The sequence below is a fragment of the Myotis lucifugus genome, unplaced genomic scaffold (assembly GCF_000147115.1).
Source record: "Myotis lucifugus unplaced genomic scaffold, Myoluc2.0 scaffold_395, whole genome shotgun sequence".
Classification (NCBI taxonomy): Eukaryota; Metazoa; Chordata; class Mammalia; order Chiroptera; family Vespertilionidae; genus Myotis; species Myotis lucifugus.
In genome coordinates, this window is record NW_005871443.1 from 188320 (window position 1) to 208474 (window position 20155).

General features: G+C 46.3%; 1 protein-coding gene across 1 annotated transcript in view; it reads right to left on the reverse strand.

Moving 5' to 3' along the window:
* Window positions 1–613: 613 nt before the first annotated feature.
* Window positions 614–20155, reverse strand: part of GRTP1 (growth hormone regulated TBC protein 1) — a 29698-nt gene continuing 10156 nt past the window's right edge. Inside the window, exons 3-7 of the mRNA XM_014467412.2 lie at window positions 16924–17048; window positions 13892–13988; window positions 4465–4637; window positions 4198–4383; window positions 614–901 (exon numbers count right to left, since the gene is read on the reverse strand). Of these exons, the coding sequence (XP_014322898.2) occupies window positions 812–901; window positions 4198–4383; window positions 4465–4637; window positions 13892–13988; window positions 16924–17048 (671 nt within the window). The 3' untranslated portion in view covers window positions 614–811. The remainder of the gene's footprint in view (window positions 902–4197; window positions 4384–4464; window positions 4638–13891; window positions 13989–16923; window positions 17049–20155) is intronic.

The window sequence follows — 20155 nt, forward strand, 5'->3', positions numbered from 1 at the left end:
CCATTTGCCTGCTCCCAGGGGACCCTGCTTTGTCTCCACCTGTCTCCCCTCGCCCCTGCCTGCCCCCTGCCCTGCCCCATCCTGTCCCTGTCTGCCCCTGCCTGTCCCATGCAGGGTTCAGCCTACCTAGGCAGTGAGGTTTCAAGTTTTTTTAAATTACCTTTCTAGCCCTGGCCAGTGTGGCTGTTTGTTGGGCGTCTTCTGGAGCACCAAAAATTCCAATTTGACTCGTGGTCAGGGCACGTGCCTGGGTTTCAGGCTCAATCCCTAGTAGGGGGCGTGCAGAAGGCAGCCGATTGATGTTTCCCTCTCACATCAATGTTTCCCTCTCTCTTCCTCTCTCTAAAAACCTAAAAATCAAATTTTTAAAAATCTTTTTTAAAAATTACCTTTCTAAAGAGAGATCACTTGGTACATTTACAAACCTTACATGAAGGTAAATGCTCTGCCACAGAAAGGAATAGAATAATATTTAATTGGCATTAGTAACACTAATGACAGTTTACTGTTTTGGTTTTAATTTTCAGTCGGCTGGCAATCACAAACTCATAGGTGTTGACATACTTTATTAAATACAAACGCACACCTCACATTTTATATATTATTGTCTCAGGTAAAAATATATCTTCAGAAATTTGACTTCATAGCTCATCAGTTACAGAATGACATGACTTTAAATTGCTCTTTTAAAAAATTCACGACTAAAGTGTGGAGACATCAAGTATTTACAGCACTAAAAAGGAAAGCAGTACAAATTGGTCAACTCTGGGAATGAAGCATCATGGTCAGGGCAGAGGGGAGTGTGTCCAGGTCACCCCTGCACCAGCAGCTTGGCCCTGCAGCTCTCCCGAAGCCTGGTGATGGTGGTCATGGGCAAGCTTCCAGGCTCGGAGAAGATTTTCTGGAAGAGGAACGGAATTGGACTAAAAACAAACCAAAGATAAGTTTTTACCTTAGCCGCCCCCTGTTCAAGGCGAGGCTGTGGCAGATGGACAGATGTAAGACCACACCCACCGAGGGAAGACAGCCCTCAGCCCCGGGTAGTTAATTATAAATTCTAGATAATAACCCTTATTAAATACATGGTTTGCAAATATTTTTTCTGGTCATGCTGCTGTTTGTTTCCTTGCCTGTGCAGAAGGTTTTAAGTTTGATGTGTGTATTTTTGCTTCTGTTGCCTGAGTCCTGTGTATTGTTTAGACCCTTTAACTGTTGCATCCTTAGTAGCTCTGACCCAGTCAAGCCATTCATGAGCAGACGAAGCATAAGAAACCAGATTTGAGAAGTGGAAGCAGGAAGAGACTCAGACTCATTTCTAGTAACAAAACTGCCTCCCCATGAGGAGAAAAGGGTGTCTGGGAGGGAGGCAGAGCAGAGAGCAGCAGGCAGGTGGCCACAGCCGTGGGACTCCAGAGGCTGGGCGTTAGGATGGACATGAGAACAAACATTTTGAGCTGGTTGATGTGCCATCTTTTATGAGTAATTTAATAATAATTTGTGCAGTTACTGCTGAGAAATTCACAGTTATAAATTAGGCCAGGTGTAAAGGCTAGTCATTAAAAGATTTTGTTAAAAGAAACTGCATTTCTGAAATTCTTCTGTGGTTTCATAATACACAGCACCTAAGGTCAGGGTAGAGAGTGCCTGCTAACTGCCCCCTGAACCAGCCACCGCTGAGAAGGGGCAGTAAGTCACATCCACCGAGATGTGCCAGGATGTTCACCTGTCCTCTGCCCATTAATGTCGCTCTGAGCTCCAACAGGAGATCAGTTTCTATTCTCCAGGACATTCGAGGTTCTTGTTTAGGGTTTCAGAGACTTGTGACGTAGGAACTGCAATTGCTGTGCTGATGTGCTCTTAATACAGAAATACGGATACAATTTTGCAGAAATCACTGAGAAAATGAGACTCACTGTACTAGGGCTGTTTCCCTGCCAACTTCCCTTGAATGGCTACATCTATCCTGTGCAATGATACATGGCATTTTTATTTCAATGTGAGGAGACTGGCAAAACGCAGTGTCTTCATGGTCCTCTGTGCTTCCCTCGAGCTCACCAAGCTCACAGGGCCCAGAGCGCCTTTGGGCAGCAACACAGGCAAGGTCCCACCGTGGACGGCATACTCACCTGCAGCTGGCTCATGGGCAGAGCTGTCGCCTCACTGCCCTTTGCACTTTATAAACACTAGCACTTACTGAGTACTTGCCATGTGCAAGGTACTCCGCTAAACACTGACATAAATTCCAGAGCCACACAACCTTGAAAGCATTGTGCTGAACGAAAGAAGTCAATGCGAAAGGGCACACATTATTTGATTCTCCTTATGTGAAGTAAGCCCTTAGAAACAGAACATAGACTGGTGGTTGCCCAGGGTTTGGTGGCGGGGGTGGGTGGGGGTGTGGGTAGGGGTTACGGGGTTCGTTTTGGGGGTGATGAAAATGTTCTGGGGAAAAAAAATGTTCTGGAACTAGATAATGGAACTATACCTTTGAACGGTTCATGTTCAAAGGTTGAATTTTATGATATGGGAATTGTATCTCATTAAAACAAGCAAAATGCCCTAAATATCCTTAGGATGCAGGACCTATTACCATCTCTTCCTATTATAAATGAGCATCTTGAGTCTAAAAGGAATCCTAAAACCTGCCAGCAGTCATACAGGTGAGTGCAAGCTATGATTCTGTCCAAATTCAGTGTCCGGCTCCTACCAACTCCTCGACCTACAATCACAGACTCATATGAGGCCTAAAAGAGCAAGGTCCTGCTATCTGCTGCTTGAATTCCCCAATAACATTCTCACCAAGAGGCCACCAGTGGCTTCAACACTTCCAAGGACGGAGAAATTACTCCGGAGTATTTTGTCTTATGTGATGGGCTCCAACTTTACCTGACAAGCCTCCAAAGGAGTCAGACAGGTTTCTGCCTGACATTTCTTATCCAGCATCCTCATCTTCTCTTTATTGGTACCAGCTGAAATGTCAGCGTTCATGCCCACCCGCCTGCCATTTAGAGGGTGCGTGTGACCCTCATGACCACTAGTCCCCACCACAGCAGCTAAATGGGAAGCCGTCTTCTAGGCCAGGGGGAAGCAGAACCCCAGCCCTAGCCCTGCAGGTTTTCCCACTCCCAGCAGCTGTCCAGCACAGCTCCAGAGTGGCGTGGAGAAAGCTCAAGGCGCTCCTCTCTATCTCAGAGCCCTGGATGTTTTCTAAGACAGTCCCAGCCATCAGCAGGCTGGCCCTTGGTGGCTCCCAGGCAAAACAGTCCCAGCAAGGTGCTTGCACCTCCCAGGGAGGCTTGGAGAAGCACCTGGCTTTCCGGGGCATCTGAACAGCGCACCCCATGGATGCCCTCTGCTACCTCCTTGGAATTTGTAATTTGTAATTACTTCACATGGAAAGGTGAAAAGCCAGGTGGGCCAGGTGCTCTGGAGCAAGGCTGCTCCAGATAGCACTCCTCACCTCCCACCAGGGCTATTCAAGCTCTGGGCTCTGCTCCTGGCTGGCGCCCTCTTCCCACTAGCCTACCTGAAACCCTCTTACCAGTCTAGGCCTGTCCCAGCTCCCAGGCCTCCTCAGAAGGCCTGTCAAATGCAGCTCCCACTTCATTCATTCACCAGGTATGAGTCATCTACAAAGCCTGCAGCCCCGCTAGGACCAGGAGAAACTGGAGACCTGTAGACGGGGCCATCAGGAGAGCCTCTGAGATCAGGTACACAGACAACAGGCTTGGGAGGGGCTCCAGTCCTCCAAGAACTCTGCCACCTTCCAAGCTCCCAGACCCGGAGAAACCGGAGATTAGATGAGCTGTGTACTCACACCTTGATGCTTCCCAGTGAAGAACCAGCCCTACAAGGGGTCCTATAAGCATTGGACCCTGCCCACCTTGGGGCAAGCCACTCCATGGCTGATGCACAGGAGGAGGGGCAGCAGCTGCTGGACTCCAGGTAGGTGGCCCCACCCATCTGCCTCGGGCACTAGGCTCCAGGAGAAGAGGGCCTGGAAGGGCGGAGTCCCTCCTCAGGGTTTGCTTGAGATGGGAGGGTGAAGGGTTGAGTGGAGGCAGAGATCCAGATCCAAAGGAAACACAGAGACAGATGCTTTGCTGGACAGATGTGTAAAGCCAGGACTCCCATTCCACAGGCCAGGCAAATGGAACCGCAGAGCAAAGTGCAGGCTGAGCACACCCAGACACTCACCTGCATAAAGGTGTGACATTCAGTCACAAAACTCCCTTTGGTGATCTCCTTGAACTTTTCACAGATGTCTGCAAAACTGGTGGCTTCCAAAATAAAAGCCTGATGTTGCTTAATTAAGGTCAGAGCCACCCGGAAGATAATCTTTGAGCCTTCGTTGAACAAACAATCCCAGATTCGAAGCACCGTCTGCAGAGAAACAGACATGGCGCATCACTGCACGGTGATCTGAGCCAGCCCTGGGCCCAGCGAGGCTTGCGACATGCTCACCTCCACTGGCAGGATGTCCACAAACAGGCAGATGAACCAGCGTGACACGACCAGAGTCCACAGGACGCCATGCCCGTCCATCAGGGCCGCCACCGCTGGCAGCTTGGTCCTCACCAGCTCCCCCAGGACCTCCTGGTCCGTCTTCAGGCCCAGCATCTCAGGGCTGTAGTAATCTGCCACAGGGATGAAGAGAAAAACCCAAAAATGTGTATCACTTGTTCCACAACCACAGCCCCTGACAGCCTCAACCCTCGTTCCCTCTCAGCCAGGGAAAGAAAACAGGGCTGTCCCCGGAGGATCCTTTCTAGAAGAGAGGAGGGCAAGGTTAGAGGGAGGACCAGGGAGAGATGCCATGCCGTGTGGATAAAGGGACTCCTGGGAGTGATTCCCAAAGCAAGGTCCCCTGGGGTCCCTGGGGGCTCTGGACAGTGAGGCCCTGGTGGGCATTGGTTAAAATCGGCGGGCAGAAAGAAGGAGTGTTTACACACCCATGTTCGTAGCAGGATTATTCACAACAGCCAAAAAAGTACATAACCAAGCGTCTGCCTATGGATAATGTGGTCTACACACATAATGGAGTATGATTCTGCCTTTAAAAGGAGGGAAACTGACACGTCCAACAACAGGATGAAGCTCGAGGACATTGTGCTAAGTGAAATAAGCCAGCCACAAACGAACAAATACTACATGATTCCACTTATGTGAGATGCCTAGAGCCTCCGAAATCAGACAGGAAGTAGAATGGTGGGTGCTGGAAGAAGGGAGTGGGGAGCTGTTATTTAACGGGGACAGAGTTCCATTCGGGAAGATGAGAAAATTCTGGAGGTGGATGGTGGTGATGGTTACACAACAATGTGAATGCGCTTGATGCCACTGAACTGTATACTTAAAAATGGTAAAGATTGTTGCCCTGGCCGATGTGGCTCAGTTGGTTAGGCATTGTCCTGTGCACCAAAAGTTTGCCAGTCCGTCTCCTGGTCAGAGCACATGCCTAGGTTGTGGCACTATCCTGGTAGGGGGGTGCAGGAGGCAGTCGATTGATGTTTCACTCTTACATTGATGTTTCTCTTTCTCTCTCTCTCCCTATCTCCCAAAAAATCAATGTAAAATATCTTTTAAAAATGATAAAGATTGTAAATATCATATTATGTGTATTTTATCACAATAAAAAATAAAACTTTAAAAATCTGCAGGTGACAGCTGCCTTTCCCTGTCATCCAGACTGAGGGAGAGCCCAGCAGCCACGGACATGCCGCCCTTGGTGGCTCTGCCCACCTGGACTAAGGGAGGCTTGGGGCGCGGGAGGAGCAGGCATAGGGCCACCTGAGCTGCAGGGACAGCCTGCCTGCAGCAAGCTCCTTCCTGGGAGCCAGAGAAGCTTCAGGGTCGAGGTGGCCCATGGAGGATGAGGGAGCAGGCACAAGCGAGCCTGACCCCAGTGCCCACGTGGTGCCATCGTGCCACCCCCTACATACACGGAGTAAGGAGAGGTGGGGCTCGAAGCAGCTGGTCCCTCTACATCGTCCCTCTGCATCCACTGCCTCCCCAGAGTGGAGGGTTTAGGCACACAAATTAGTGTCACAAAACATTATTTTTAAAAATTTGGCCTAGCCCTGACCGGTTTGGCTCAGTGGATAAAGCGTCGGCCTGCAGACTAACGGGTCCCCAGTTTGATTGGTTCGATTCTGGTCAAGGGCATGTACCTTGGTTGCGGGCACAGCCCCAGCTGTGGGTGTGCAGGAGGCAGATGATCGATGTTTCTCTCTCATCGATGTTTCTTACTCTATCTCTCTCCCTTCCTCTCTGTAAAAAAATCAATAAAATATCTTTAAAAAACATTTTTGGCCTAAATCATAAATTTCTAATCCCACAGCTGGTTGGTGAAACGTGTGCCTTTGATGGGGTGGACTTGGGATTTCAAGGACAGTGGCTGCCCCAGCCATGATGGCTTCTCCAGCATCATGCCACTGCCTCCCGAGCATCCTGGGGTCCTCTGAGCACGGCCGCACTCTTCCTTCTTCACTGGTGTTTTTTGTTGTTGTTATGAAGGTGATACATGCCCCTGATAAAGTTGAACACTACAGGAGAGTAGCAGGTGAAAAGTCAAAGTCGTCCCCTAGGTAACCACTTATCACTAAGCAGTCTGATGGGCCTCCTACATACCTGTAATGCCATGTCACACATGGACACACCTTGCAAATAGGACCCTGTCATACATCCCTTTGCAAACTTCCCCAACACCTTTCTGCATCCTCATGTACATGGCCTGCCCTCTGCTGAGGTGCCTTCGCAGGGATATGCCATAACCCACTTCACTGGCTCCTGGCTGATGGGCGTCCAGGCACTGTCAACCCACACGCATGTGCTCACGTGTGCAGGGGAATGTCTACACATAGAGCTGCTGGTGAAGGCTCTCTTCGCTGAAGTCTCAAGGAGTCCTACATGCTTCCTCCAACTTGAGGGCGGAGGATACTTCATTCTATTTACCAGAAATTCTAGAAGGATCTAAATGTCCCCACCACGCTGAATACAGAAAGGCAGAGACAATATTAAGTCTAAAATTGTTCTTGTTCATTCCCAAAGAGGGCTGACAACTTAATTTGGAAAATTTTCTTTTACTCTAGTAGCTTGGGGACACCAGGCTGTCAAAACATGGAAAGCACAACCCGCTAAGGCGACCTCATGGTCGCTCTGCTTCTCCCATCAGGACCCTGGGCACCAGAGGGCAGCCAGCAGTCCCTACAGCTCTGTGACCACTCGCTCAACAGACAGAAAGACCAACACTGCCAAGAGCATGTCCATCTTTTGACCGGACATTTGCCTTGCCAAAAAAACTTCCTAGCTTCTTAGTGTGATGTATTATAATAATTTTAACGCCTAACTTCTGCTATAAAAATGTAGCAGGTAATCTATGCAATAGAATAGACACATTCAGCATGCCGCCCAGTCTCTTGCCATGGCAAATGAAATATTTTGGTTAAAATAGTCATCATAAATATTGATACAATATCACAGTCACATTGCTAGTTTTCAAAGAGTAAGCTACAATAAACTGTTTAATACTGAAAATAATTTAATAGAAGCCAATTTGGTTATAAAACACCAGGGATTTAAAAAAAAATTCTTCCCTTTCATACATTTGGAAACTTGGAGCCATTTACTCTCTTTCTCCTTTTTAATTCGGCAATATTCTGCTCCGTTTGGGAAGAAAGAAGCAGAGATTCTCTGTTCTCCGTTCGAGAGTGTCTTCAGTGCCAACCCAGTTATACGAGGGACATCTCAGAGGGAGCCGGGTCCAGGCGCAGCAGTGATAAGAGGATTTGCTCAGAAGGACATTTAAGCTGTGAGCACAGCAGGACCTTCTTGGTTACAGAGACGCTTACAGTAGCTTCCAAAAATAGATGTCAGAGTCACACACCACAGGCCTGAGCCGGTCACCAGGGGAGATCCCTGAAGCCCTCTGTACCTACTTTCCCTCCTCGATGCATTCTGCCCTTGAATGTTGCAGGCGAGACAAACCAGTTCCCTGGAGGTCCCGCCTGCAGCACAGCCCTACCTGTCTGAGCTGAGGAGCACCTGACAGGGCACATTCCACTCTGCACAGGGACAGATAAATCCTAGGTAGGCCCTGAACTGACTCACCTGTCTGGGGCCCCTACTTACGCTTCTCCTGGGGACATTCACCTCGGCAGACAGCACAATGGCTGTGTCAGACACTGGAAGACTAAATGCTGCTGCGGGGGCAGGGCCGCTGCTGGGGTGCTGTCTGGGGTGTGGGAGCTGCTGTGGGGGTGGGGTGTACAGATTTAAAGTGTGCCCGTGGTTATTGCTACATGAGTAGAAAGTGGTAGAGCTGGGTCCTGGCTGGTTTGGCTCCGTGGATAGAGCATTGGCCTGTGGACTGAAGGGTCCCGGGTTTGATTCTGGTCCAGGGCAAATGCCCGGGTTGTGGGAGGCAGCCGATCAATGATTTTCTCTCATCATTGATGTTTCTATCTCTCTCTCCCTCTCCCTTTCTCTCTGAAATCAATAAAAACATCTTAAAAAAAAAGAAGAAGAAAGTGGTAGAGTTGGGATTCAAACCCGTAAAGTCTAATTTCCAAATGGATGCTCTTCAGGCCAGGGATGAATGTCAGCCTGTGAAAAAGCAAACACCGGTCCCCACAGGAGTAGAGCACAGGCTGTGGAATACTATGGAGGAGACCTTATGGGTAAGTTAATCAAGAGAACACATGAAACACGTTCTCCAGTGCAGCTGCGACAGAGTCCAGTGTTCCTCGGCCTGCTCCACCTTTGCTCCTAAGGGTCTGTGGGCCTTCCCCCCTGCCCCCCTCCCCCCTCCAACGTGCCTTATCAGTCCTCATCTCGGCCACACCTTCTCGCTTGAGCTGGGTTATTCTGTGATGAGCAATTAACAGCCTGTTTCCCTGTGTTTCTACGGAAAACAGGTTTGACCAGTTTTCAGGATGCTAATATATCATTAGTTCATTATTGCACTGATTCATTACTGGAGGCAATTACCCCCTTTACTTCTTGAAGTAGGATGGGCACCATTAGCACTAGGGGCTCAGAGCCTGGTCCTGGCCTCGCTCCTCTGCAAGGCTCAGGAATCCTCTTCTATCCACAAAGTGAATCTGCTTTTCTTTTGCATCCCTTCACCGGATGCCTTGGTGTGAGTGAGTGGTGCCTAATCAGAAGAGCCTCCACCGGTTCCCAGGAGGTCTGCTGGAGACTGCATTCTGCGGGAGACTGCAATCTGGGTGTAGATGTATGGAGGCAAGTTTAGCATGCATTGTTTGCTAGTGCTTTGTTGCTTTGGGACCATAAGAGGCATTTAAGTGTAAAAGTGAAATCCTTTAAGTAAACCTTATATGAGTGACTTAACTTTTTGTACAACTCCTAGAGGTGGTAGTGCCCGAGGAAGGCTCCTGAGGCCAGCAAGGCGTGCACAGGACCATGAGGTCTGTGACTTTGTACTCTGCTCTGCGTCCTCTGTGAGAAGTCCATAACACAATGCTGTCTTCGGTCCTAGCACTGACTTTTACCCCATTTCCACTGCTCTGAAATTGGGGTGTCACTTGCCTAGAAGTGGTGGCCGTCAGGTGGCTATGCTGGCTTTGACATCCTACTTCAGTGCTGTTTAAATCTGCATCTCCTTGCTCACAGGAGAACTTGGTCATCTCTTCGTAACTTTGTTGGCCATTCAGGTTTCCTATTTTGTAAAGTGCCTATCTGCTTTTTCACAAAAGTCTGAATCCATCTGGAATAGAAATAAGGATCTAATTTTGTCTTCTTCCATATAGATAGTCAATTGTCACCAAATAATATTTCAAATAGTCTTTCTTTTCCCCATTAATTGAGACATCTCACATAGATTCTAATAGATTAATAGGTCAGTAGACCAGTTGACTTCTGGCCTCTTTTCTATGTATATATCAATACGCTAATATCACACAATTTAATTATTATAGCATTATAATAAATCTCCAGTATTCTTCTCTCTCTCCCTCTTCCCCCCCACACCTGTATTCTTCTTTCAAGCCTTTATTAGCTTGGCTTTGCTCTTGAGTCTTCCATATAGTTAAGCCATCCTTGAATTCCTGGTATAAACTTTCTTTAGATAAAAAAATAATCCTCCATGACCATCCCTGGATTCAAGTTGCTAATTTATTATTATTTAAATTAGGATTTGTATAACTGTGCTCATCAGTGAGATTCACCTGCATGACAACAAGGTTGTACCAGCTTCATAGCATAAATTGATGAGTAGTTATCATTTTCTATTTTCTACAAGATTTAAGAAACATATAGGAAATATCTGTTCCTTCAGTTTGATGAGATTTTATGTCTGTGAAGAGATTTTTGTATGTCTGTTCATATGCCCATTTAGATGCTCTATTTTCTCTCAAGTCAACTTTGTTAAACTGTCTTTTTCTCAAAAGTATCAGTGTCTTCATTTTATTTGTAGTAAAATCAATAGATTTTCAAATCACAGCAGATTTTTCATTTCTAAATACCTTATCCATTATTTTATTTACCAATCTTGCCAAAGGTTTATCTATCTTATCAGTTTTCCTAAAGAACCAGTTTTTGTTTCAGTTCACCTTTTCTATTGGTTCTTTGTTTTGTTTTTAATTTTCACTCTTTCATTTGTGAAATTTCACTCTTTCATTATATATAAATACATAGAAAGAACTCTGGAAATACATATACCAAATTGATGATAATAATTACCTCTGAGTAGGAGAGAAATGGGTGTGAGTGAAGGAAGACTGTTACTTTTTATCTCATAATAACTATTATATTTTTGAACTTTTAAAATGAGAATATATCTGCATTTTTTTTCTGTAATTAAAAAAGAAACCAGTAAAAGCAGGATAACTGTGGCACTATAATGACCTAGTTTGTGCAACGAGAATTCAGATAACATGGCATGCAGCTGCCTCTTTGCCATTTGGAGAGCTCTGCAATGGCAAGAATAATCCCTTTTTTCTCTCACAGTCCTAACATTTTTATTGTGACATTTTCTTTTGTTTTTGATGGCACTGCAGTTTAGTCTGACTGAACCTAATAATGATAGGAAATGACATTTCATGGATTTAAAAATAAGTCTCTGTAATGACACTGCCACTTCAGGAGCAATTTGGAGTCTTGCTCTTATGTTTTTCTAAGTCAGCATTTATTACCTGCTAATAATCTGTTACAAAAATTAAAGGAAACCTCAACTGTAATTGGAGTTGGGAAGGCCTATCGAGGGAGCTATCACACCTTACCACTTGAGGTCAACTACCCCAAAAAGGAAGACCTCAACTGCAGACCTCAACAGGGAGAAAGTCAATTACAGACCATAACACTTGACTACTTTAATACTCCAGCAGATTCTCCCCCTGCCCAGCAACAAGCCCAGCCAATGGAAACGTCACAGCTTAGCCAATGAGAAGCCACCATCACCTGAATTCTTACTTTCCTTTAATGAACTTTCACTTTTCTTTTGCTGACTTCTTTGTCCCGCCCTCCTTTCTATAAAAGCCTTCTATCTTGTATAACCCCTCATAGCATCTCTCTACTTATTAGATGAGTTGCTGCTTGATTCATGAATCGTTTAATAAAGCCAATTAGATCATCCAATGTACTCAGTTAAATTTTGTTTAACTATAGAGGAGAGACTGTTCCATGAAATGACTGCTCTCTGTCCCTTGAGCTGGACCCAGGCTAGAATGGAGATTGCTTTATGCAAACCCCCTTTAGAGGCTATCTGATCATAACGGATGTTCATTCTGATATAAATCAGTACCCCTCCCTTGCCTCCTGCTACATACTAGTCCCTGGAACAGGTTATTGTCCTGACCTGGTCAAGCATGTAAATTAATTTCCTGTACCTGGTAGCGCTGACATACCCATTACTATTCCCCTTTTTATCCTATATAATTCTCTGGCACCAAGTGGCAGAGGGGTCCATTTTGTCTTGCAGCTGCAGAAGACATGCCTCAAATGTAAGTTTCCCTAAAGAAACTCTATCAATTGCAAGCCTCTTTCTTCGGTCTTTCCCTGCCCTCCACTTATTGAGGTAAATTTTCAGTCTCGGGGCTCCTCCTTTGGTCTGCGTGTATGAATATCAACACGACATATTTTACCTATTTATTATGGGTTGAATTGTGGCTGCTGTTGCTCATTGTTTGACCTCTTACTACGATGGGAATTCCACCGGGAAGGGCCTTTTCTAGTTTGTTCACTGATGTTTCCCACACCCCCAGAACGGAGTTGATCGTGGATATAAATACTCACTGTAATTCAGTCTTAGGACATAACAGAAGCCAACGGTGAATATGTTACAAAGCTCTGTCAATATTTTATATGGAAAGTCCTGACTCCCTCTTCCTCATCATTTCCCCACCACTGCAGCTCCGGCCTTCACGTTGAGGCTGGGACTCCCAGAGTCCTCTCCCTTCAGGCTCTTTTCTCACGGCAGGACCTTTGCACCTTTCCTCTCCCCGTGGCAGCGTCATCCAGCCTGGCCTCTGCACGGCCACTCCTGAGCCCTTGTTAATGGCCGCTCCAGAGCATGAGGAGGGTCCCATTTCCCTCTCTTTCCAGATCCTCCCTTTCTTTAACGGTGCCGTCCAGGTTCACTCTTCCATGAGGTACATGCAAGGTCTTAGGTCAGCCGTGGGCAAACTACAGCCCGAGGGCCACAATGGGTTCTTAAACTGGACCAGAGGGCCGGAACAAAAGCATGGATGGAGTGTTTGTGTGAACTAATGTTTACTTTGAATTTATATTAGTTCACACAAACACTCCATCCATGCTTTTGTTCTGGCCCTCTGGTCCAGTTTAAGAACCCATTCCGCGGGCCGTAGTTTGCCCACGGCTGTCTTAGAGTCACACAGCTGTGGATTTGAACCCGGGCTCTGCTGCATACAGCTGTGGGACCTAGGCCTGAAGTGTCCTTCTCTTTAAAACGGGTTTAATAATTGGGTCTATGTGGTGTAGCTGCTCTGAGGATTAAATGAGAATGTAGGCACAGTTTAGCATGGAACCTGAAACGTGCTATGTGCACACCACGCTCATTGTCTTCAACATGGAGACATGGGAGCCGGCTCTCCAGAGAAGTCCCTGGATGCTGTCCTGGGTGGGTCTAGCCTGACACAGGGAGGCATGCCTGAGGGAAGGGAGGAGCAGGAAGGGAACTCAGAGGCAGACAGAAAACAAGACCAACCCAGGGCTCACTACCGTGGGAGGCCTGTAACCTCCCAGTCATGAGGACTTCGAAACTATGCTAGTCTTTCAAACGTGAGGCTCACTGTGACCAACTGCCACCATCGAGTCCTATCCCACCCGGATGGCTCTGGCCACGTCTCTTTCCAAAGTGATCCTACTCTGCAGCTCATAGTCAACACGGTGCATTACCAAAATCAGTGAGTGATTATTAACATAAAGTATTTAGTAATTAAAACTATTTATTAATAAGTAGAAAGGTGGAAATGTATGACAAGAATGATTCTCACCTTCATAACAGTAATGATAACAGCTGACAATTATTTCGCTCTTACATCCATTCACAAACTCAGTAACAAATACTATTATATGCATGTAACCAAGTGAACTTCTCGCAGACTCGGTGATCAGTAAAACATACCAAGGCCAAACGAGTCTCAACACAAATGGTACAGACTGAGGAACAGATGAGCCAAGCACACAGTCTCGGCCAAATTCAAGCTCTGAGATGCAGAAATGACCAGCTGCTCTAGCTGGAGCCGATCGTCTGACATATATTTCTTCTCTTTAACTTCACTGCAAAAAGATTTTAAACCTCAACTCCCAAACAATTCAGTTGTATTTTCATTAAATCTTGACTTGTCAGCTGAATCATTTCAATAACATCAGAAACAAGACAGTGAAAGGCATGCAGTATGGATTTTCAACATACCAGGTAGTATTCTTCCAACAAGAGCATCTAATAGCCAAAAGGATTCTTCTTCGTTCTTCGTGATAAGAATCAGATATCCCGCGATAAAATTCATTCCCTGAAATTAGAAAAATGAGAAACAGAAATCCATGTTGAGCTTTAAAACACCATAAGATTCTGTAATCATTGGGCTGCTTACTACTAACTTCCCATTTCCCTTGCTTTTTCCTAAAACTTGCATAATTCTAGAATGACCTTTTAGTGCAACTTTGGTGATACTAAGGATCTGACATCTGGTGCATTTAGTCTACAAGAAAAGGAAGAAGAAGAAAATGATTACAAGAAACTCTTCTGAATACTGCCTTAGAAAACTAAAATAAAAAATTCTTCAACCTTATGAAAGCAACTTGCAATTGATTTCTTTAAAAAAATTAATCTAATAGCATGAAACTCTATATCAGAGGGGAAACTACACCAATAGCCATAGTTCATAAAGTCCATAAGGAACATGCTCTGACACACAAGAATGTTGAAAGAGATTCTTGTGATCGAGGCTGTTTGGGGAAATTCATGGCCAAAGGGCAGATGTTGCTGAAATACTCGACGTATGTGACTCTCTTATCTAAGAGAAGCAGCTAGATGAGGGAAGACCAAGGGAGGTGGGCGCTTAACAACAGTGAGTTAGTGTCATCTCTGGGTGACACGGTTTTAGACTATTTCTATTTTTCTCTTTGGCTTGCCTGTATTTTCTAAAATAAGTATGTATTTCTCTAATAATAAGGGAAAAATCCAACTTTTGTCAACCAACAAGGTAAGTATGGACACGGAGACACCAGGCCGGGAGAACACCATGTGAGCAGGAAGGCAGAGATTGGGTGAGGTGCTTAAAAGCCAAGGATTGCCCGAGACCAGAAGCTGGGGGACGCCTGGGACAGAGGCCCCTCACAGACTGCGAAGGAACCAGCCGTCCCAAACCTCCATCTCAGACTTCGAACTCAGTGGGAGACGACTCCTGTTGTTCACACCTCTCAGCTTACAGCGCGTTGTCATGGCAGCCCCAGGAAGCTAATACAACATGTATGTGTGTATCTGTGTGCTTGTGTGTAGGTGTGTGTGCGTATCTGTGTGTGTGTTTGTGTGTACATATATATTCCAAAAGCCAACATAGATTCGAAAAGCCAATAGAGTGCTGACATCATGCTGATATTTAAAACTGTGTGGTTTATTTTTTAAAGCCATTTTAAAAACCCACAAGAACTGTACCTAGAATACTCTTAGGACAATTTCTCACCCCCCCTGCTTCCCCTTCTGAGAAAGGCAGGTGGAGTCCTTGTTTCAGGACAAGTTAATGACAGTAATAAAAGCTGAGAATGACAGGAATTCTGTCTGGAAGAATGGGGCCATCCCAGCTCCATCTACTTGAAGGCACTGCCTCCGGGCACCAGAGCAATATGAACACAGTGATGAATTATTCAGGTGAAGATGAGCAGTAACTATGATGCCTCTTTTGAAAAGGACCTGCCTCACTCCTTCTCCCATTTCCTCTCTGAGCCTGGAGCCACGCCACATGCTGACCACGCAGGAATGCAAACTGCAAAGCACCCCCAGCCCCGACCCCTGCACAACCATTTGTTCAAACCTTAGGGAGGACCCAAACTCCCCTGGCTCCCCGGCCTGTATGACCCACTCTGGAGCCCTGGACCCTGACTGTTACGTGTATACTTCCCATCAAGATGGGCTTGGCCTGGGCGTGGCTCAATGGTTGAGTGTCGACCTATGAAACAGAAGGTCACGGTTCGATTCCCAGTCAGGGCATATGCCTGGGTTTCGGGCTCGATCCCCAGTGTGGGCTGTGCAGGAGGCAGCCAATCAATGATTCTCTCTCATCACTGATGTTTCTCTCTCTCTCTCCCTCTCCCTTCCTCTCTGAAATAAATAAAAATATGTATTTTTAAAATATATATTTTATTGATTTTTTACAGAGAGGAGGGGAGAGGGATAGAGAGTTAGACATTGATGAGAGAGAAACATCGATCAGCTGCCTCTTACACACCTCCTATTGGGGATGTGGAATCGAACCTGGTGGACCTTTCAGTCCGCAGCGAACCTGGAACCTTTTAGTCCGCAGGCTGACGTTCAAAAATATATTAAAAAAAAAAAAAAAAAAAAAGATGGGCTTACTCACCTCCTCTCAAGAAGCCTACCGACGAGCCTCAGGCTCCAGGAGCATGAGAAGCATGCAGCCTCAGAGGCAGGGAGAGCCACACTCTTCCCGTGACAGCCCTGAGCGCCTGCTCGTAGCCATGGCAACAAGCAGCATTCCTGGTAACAGGAAGTGGGCAGCTCCTGCCAATGGCGGCTCAGGCCTCCCAGGCCTTCAGCAAGCTCAGAGACAGAACCGGCCCATCTCCAAGGCAGCGCGGCCGTATCACATGCAGCAGCCACAGAGGGCACAGCTGCAGCTGCTCCTCACCAGGATTCTTGCTTTCCCTGCTGTGAATGAGTGTGTCCCTCTGAAACACTCCAGCCTGAACTGTCCAGGGAGAAACAGAAGTTTCGTTCCCACCTCACGTGTGCTTCACGCAGCGAACCCAAAACAAGCCAGCAACGTGGCAGGCGAGGAGGGATACCGTTACCTTTCATCGCAGGGAAGATTGACTTCCAAAAACCATGTCAAAGGAACAGCCCCCACCCCCAACACACACACACACACACACACACACACACACACACACACACTGCACACTGAGGCAGTAAGGTGCTGTTTGTCCCCTTCGGTTCTAGAAAATACAGCCCTGTGTTCACTTACTTCCTAGCTGCTTCCCAACTTTCCACCTTCACCCCCTCTCAGGGCCGTCTGACACCAAAAGAAATCATTACACAGAGGCTGCACTGCTTTTGTAACAGGGAAATGCTTGAAGTCACAGCTTGTGCAGGCGCCATGACTTAGGGAGTTTTGAACTAGATTTTTAAAGAATACTTCACATAGACCTGAGAGCACCCCTGCTGTAAGTCTGTGGGGTGCCGATCCTTTTCACCATCCTGGGGCTTACCTGGCAGTACCCCACACCTTGGTTGTGGTGCCCGTAGGCCAAGAGCACGTTGTACAGGGTCTTCTGTAAACACGGATCGGCGCTCCTGCGGAATTTCACGTTGTCCGGGAAGGTCCTGTTCATATCTGCAGAGAAATCAACGACACGATTATTCAGAAGGTGGGAACTGAACGGTCTGTGAGGTACCACCTGGTGAAGTGCTGGGCTCCGGCTCAGGTGTAAGGAGTGGTGTCATCCCTGGCTGTGCACTTGAGTCACCTGGTAGGGCTGCCCTGTATGGGCAATGAGCGCCTGCAGCCTTCACAGCCAAGGTCCTGGGCGACTGGAGTCGGGATGGAAGAAGAGGACACTCCCAGGACCCCCGTCCTGCTCCAGCCACACCCAGGGGGGCACTGTGGGCCCCAAGAGGGGTTCTCTCAAAATCAGTGACAGCAGAGTGGGCTTCTCTGGGGGAGGCCCTTCACCCAGCAAACCTGTCCTCACGCTGCCCCCTCTTAGCTAAGGGGAGGCTTGACTCTAGAACACGTGACAGGTGAACATCTTACACAAAACTCTAGAAATTCTTCCCAATTCTGAAGATTGAAAACATAAAGAAGCAGAACACACCAAGATTCCCTTTCAGAGGTAAACAGACAAAACCCAAAACTAAGAACTATACAGCCTGGTCGGTGTGGCTCAGTGGTTGAATGTCGACCTATGAACCAGGAGGTCACGGTTCAATTCCTGGTCAGGGCACATGCCCGGGTTGCGATCCCCAGTGTGGGGCATGTAGTAGGCAGCCATTTGATGATTCTCTCTCATCATTGATGTTTCTATCTCTCTCTCCCTCTCCCTTCTTCTCTGAAATCAATACAAATATTTATATATATAATTTCTTTATTGATTAAGTTATTACATATGTGTCCTTATCCCCACATTACCCCCCTATCCCCCCATTACAAATATATATTTTTAAAAAGAACTAAATAAACTTCGCACTGTCAACCTTTGTCTGCAGGAGGGCTTCCTGGCCAGCCTCTTCCTGCTCATCAGACATCCACTTCCTCAGCCCGGCCCTCCCACCTGGCCGGCCAGGTCGCCAGGACACCAGGGCCCAGTGCAGGGGCACAGGTGCTGGATTAGGCCACTAAGACAACGCCTGACTTTTTTTTTTTTAAAGATTTTTTTAATTGAGTTTCAGAGAGGAAGGGAGTGGGAAAGAGAGAGAGAAAAACATCAATGTGAGAACAAAACATCAATCAAACATCGACCAGCTGCCTCTTCCACACCCCCGACCTTTCAGTGCATGGATGATGCCCAACCAACTGAGCCACACCGGCCAGGGCCGATGCCTGACTTTTTAAAGCTGAGTTTTATAAGTTAACGCTGTGGACAGGTGCAAGAACATAGAGGATATCAACTTAAACTTTTATATCTTTTCTGACTCTACTGACCCTACTTAGTTAGATGAGTGGTGTGTTTGCTACTGTGCTATGTATGATAACCAAACAAATCAGATACCCCTCACAGATCGCGCTATGGGGCCCACATAACCATTAGCTTCCTCTGTCATGATCTAAGATAAGCATGCAAGGTGTCTCCCCTCTGTATCTTAGGAAACCCAACCTCTATTTTACTTATTTTATTTTTTATAATTTTTTGTTTTTGTTAATTTCAGAGAGGAAGGGAGAAGGAGAGAGAGAGAGGGGGAGAGAGAAACATCAATGATGAGAGAGAATCCTTGATCAGCTGCATTCTGTTTGCCCCCTACTGAGCTCACAACCTGGGCATGTGCCCTTGACCAGAATCGAACTTGGGACCCTTCAGTCTACAGGCCGACGCTCTATCCACTGAGCCAAGCTGGCTAGGTCCCAACCTCTATTTTAGCATGATGGCCACAAACCTCTGTGAAAATGCTGCAACGGTGATCCTCTGACCCCCCAGGCCTTGTCTTTGCTTATAAAAAAACTAGATCTGGGCAGAACAACAAGCTTAGTGTCCCAAAGCACATTATTTTTTATTGTTTTCTACAAAAATTTGTTTTGCTTTTTATTTTTATTTATTTATTTATTTATTTTTAAATATATATTTTATTGATTTTTTACAGAGAGGAAGGGAGAAGGATAGAGAGTTAGAAACATCGATGAGAGAGAAGCATCAAATCAGCTGCCTCCTGCACACCCCCTACTGGGGATGTGCCTGCAACCAAGGTACATGCCCTTGGCCAGAATCGAACCTGGGACCCTTGAGTGCACAGGCCGACGCTCTATCCACTGAGCCAAACCGGTTAGGGCTGTTTTGCTTTTTAAATGCCCCCCATAAGTCTGTCGCATTCTCCATCCTTGCCTCAGCCTATGCCTTTCAGTTCTGACAACCTGAAGGACAGACGGTATGACAGGGACAGTGAAAAGGAGCTTTGCAATGATTCATGACTGAGTAGTATCATCCCCAAGAAGGTGCCAAGAGGTGGGAGACTTAGGGTTTCTGTTTTATTAGCCATGGATACATTTTTTTTTAACTTTTATTTGAATGTATTTAATTTTATTTATTTATTACTAGAGGCCTGTTGCACGAAGAGATTCGTCCAATAGGCCTTCCCTTCCTTTGGCTGCTGGCACCAGTTTTCCTCCGACACCCGGGACCCAGGCCTTCGCTCTGGCTGGGCTCCGGCCAGGGCCACCCCCAAAGCCCTCAGTCCTCGCGGCTCCGCTGATCCCGGGGCCGTGAGGCCTCACTGCTCGGCCGGCTTCGGGGTCATTTGGCTTCGCTCCACCGCTTGGAGCCTATGTATGCAAATTAACCACCATCTTTGTTGGAGGTTAATTTGCATATCGCCCTGATTAGCCAATGGGAAGTGTAGCGAAGGTACGGTCAATTACCCTTTTTGTCTTTTATTAGATAGGATGAGTATGATACATTTGTGTTACAATTAATGAAGTAATTGATACACTGTCATTAACTAAAATCCCTAATTCATTTGATTGTTTGTTTTTTTTGTGTCTCTGGGTGGGCTTGAATCATTTGGATTTTTAAAAAATGTCCACAAATTTTTTTTTCTGGAATTCTAAGCATTCCAAAAACTGCACCTGGTCAGGAGAAAATGAGTACTTTCATTTTCATTTTTTACTAATTCAGACTAGAATGACCAGTTGTGCTCATTTTTTTTGTAATGTTTTTTGTTATGAGAAATTTTTTCATATGTTTTTAAATCTTTCTTTTTTTTTTTAATTTTTTTTTTTAAATATATTTTATT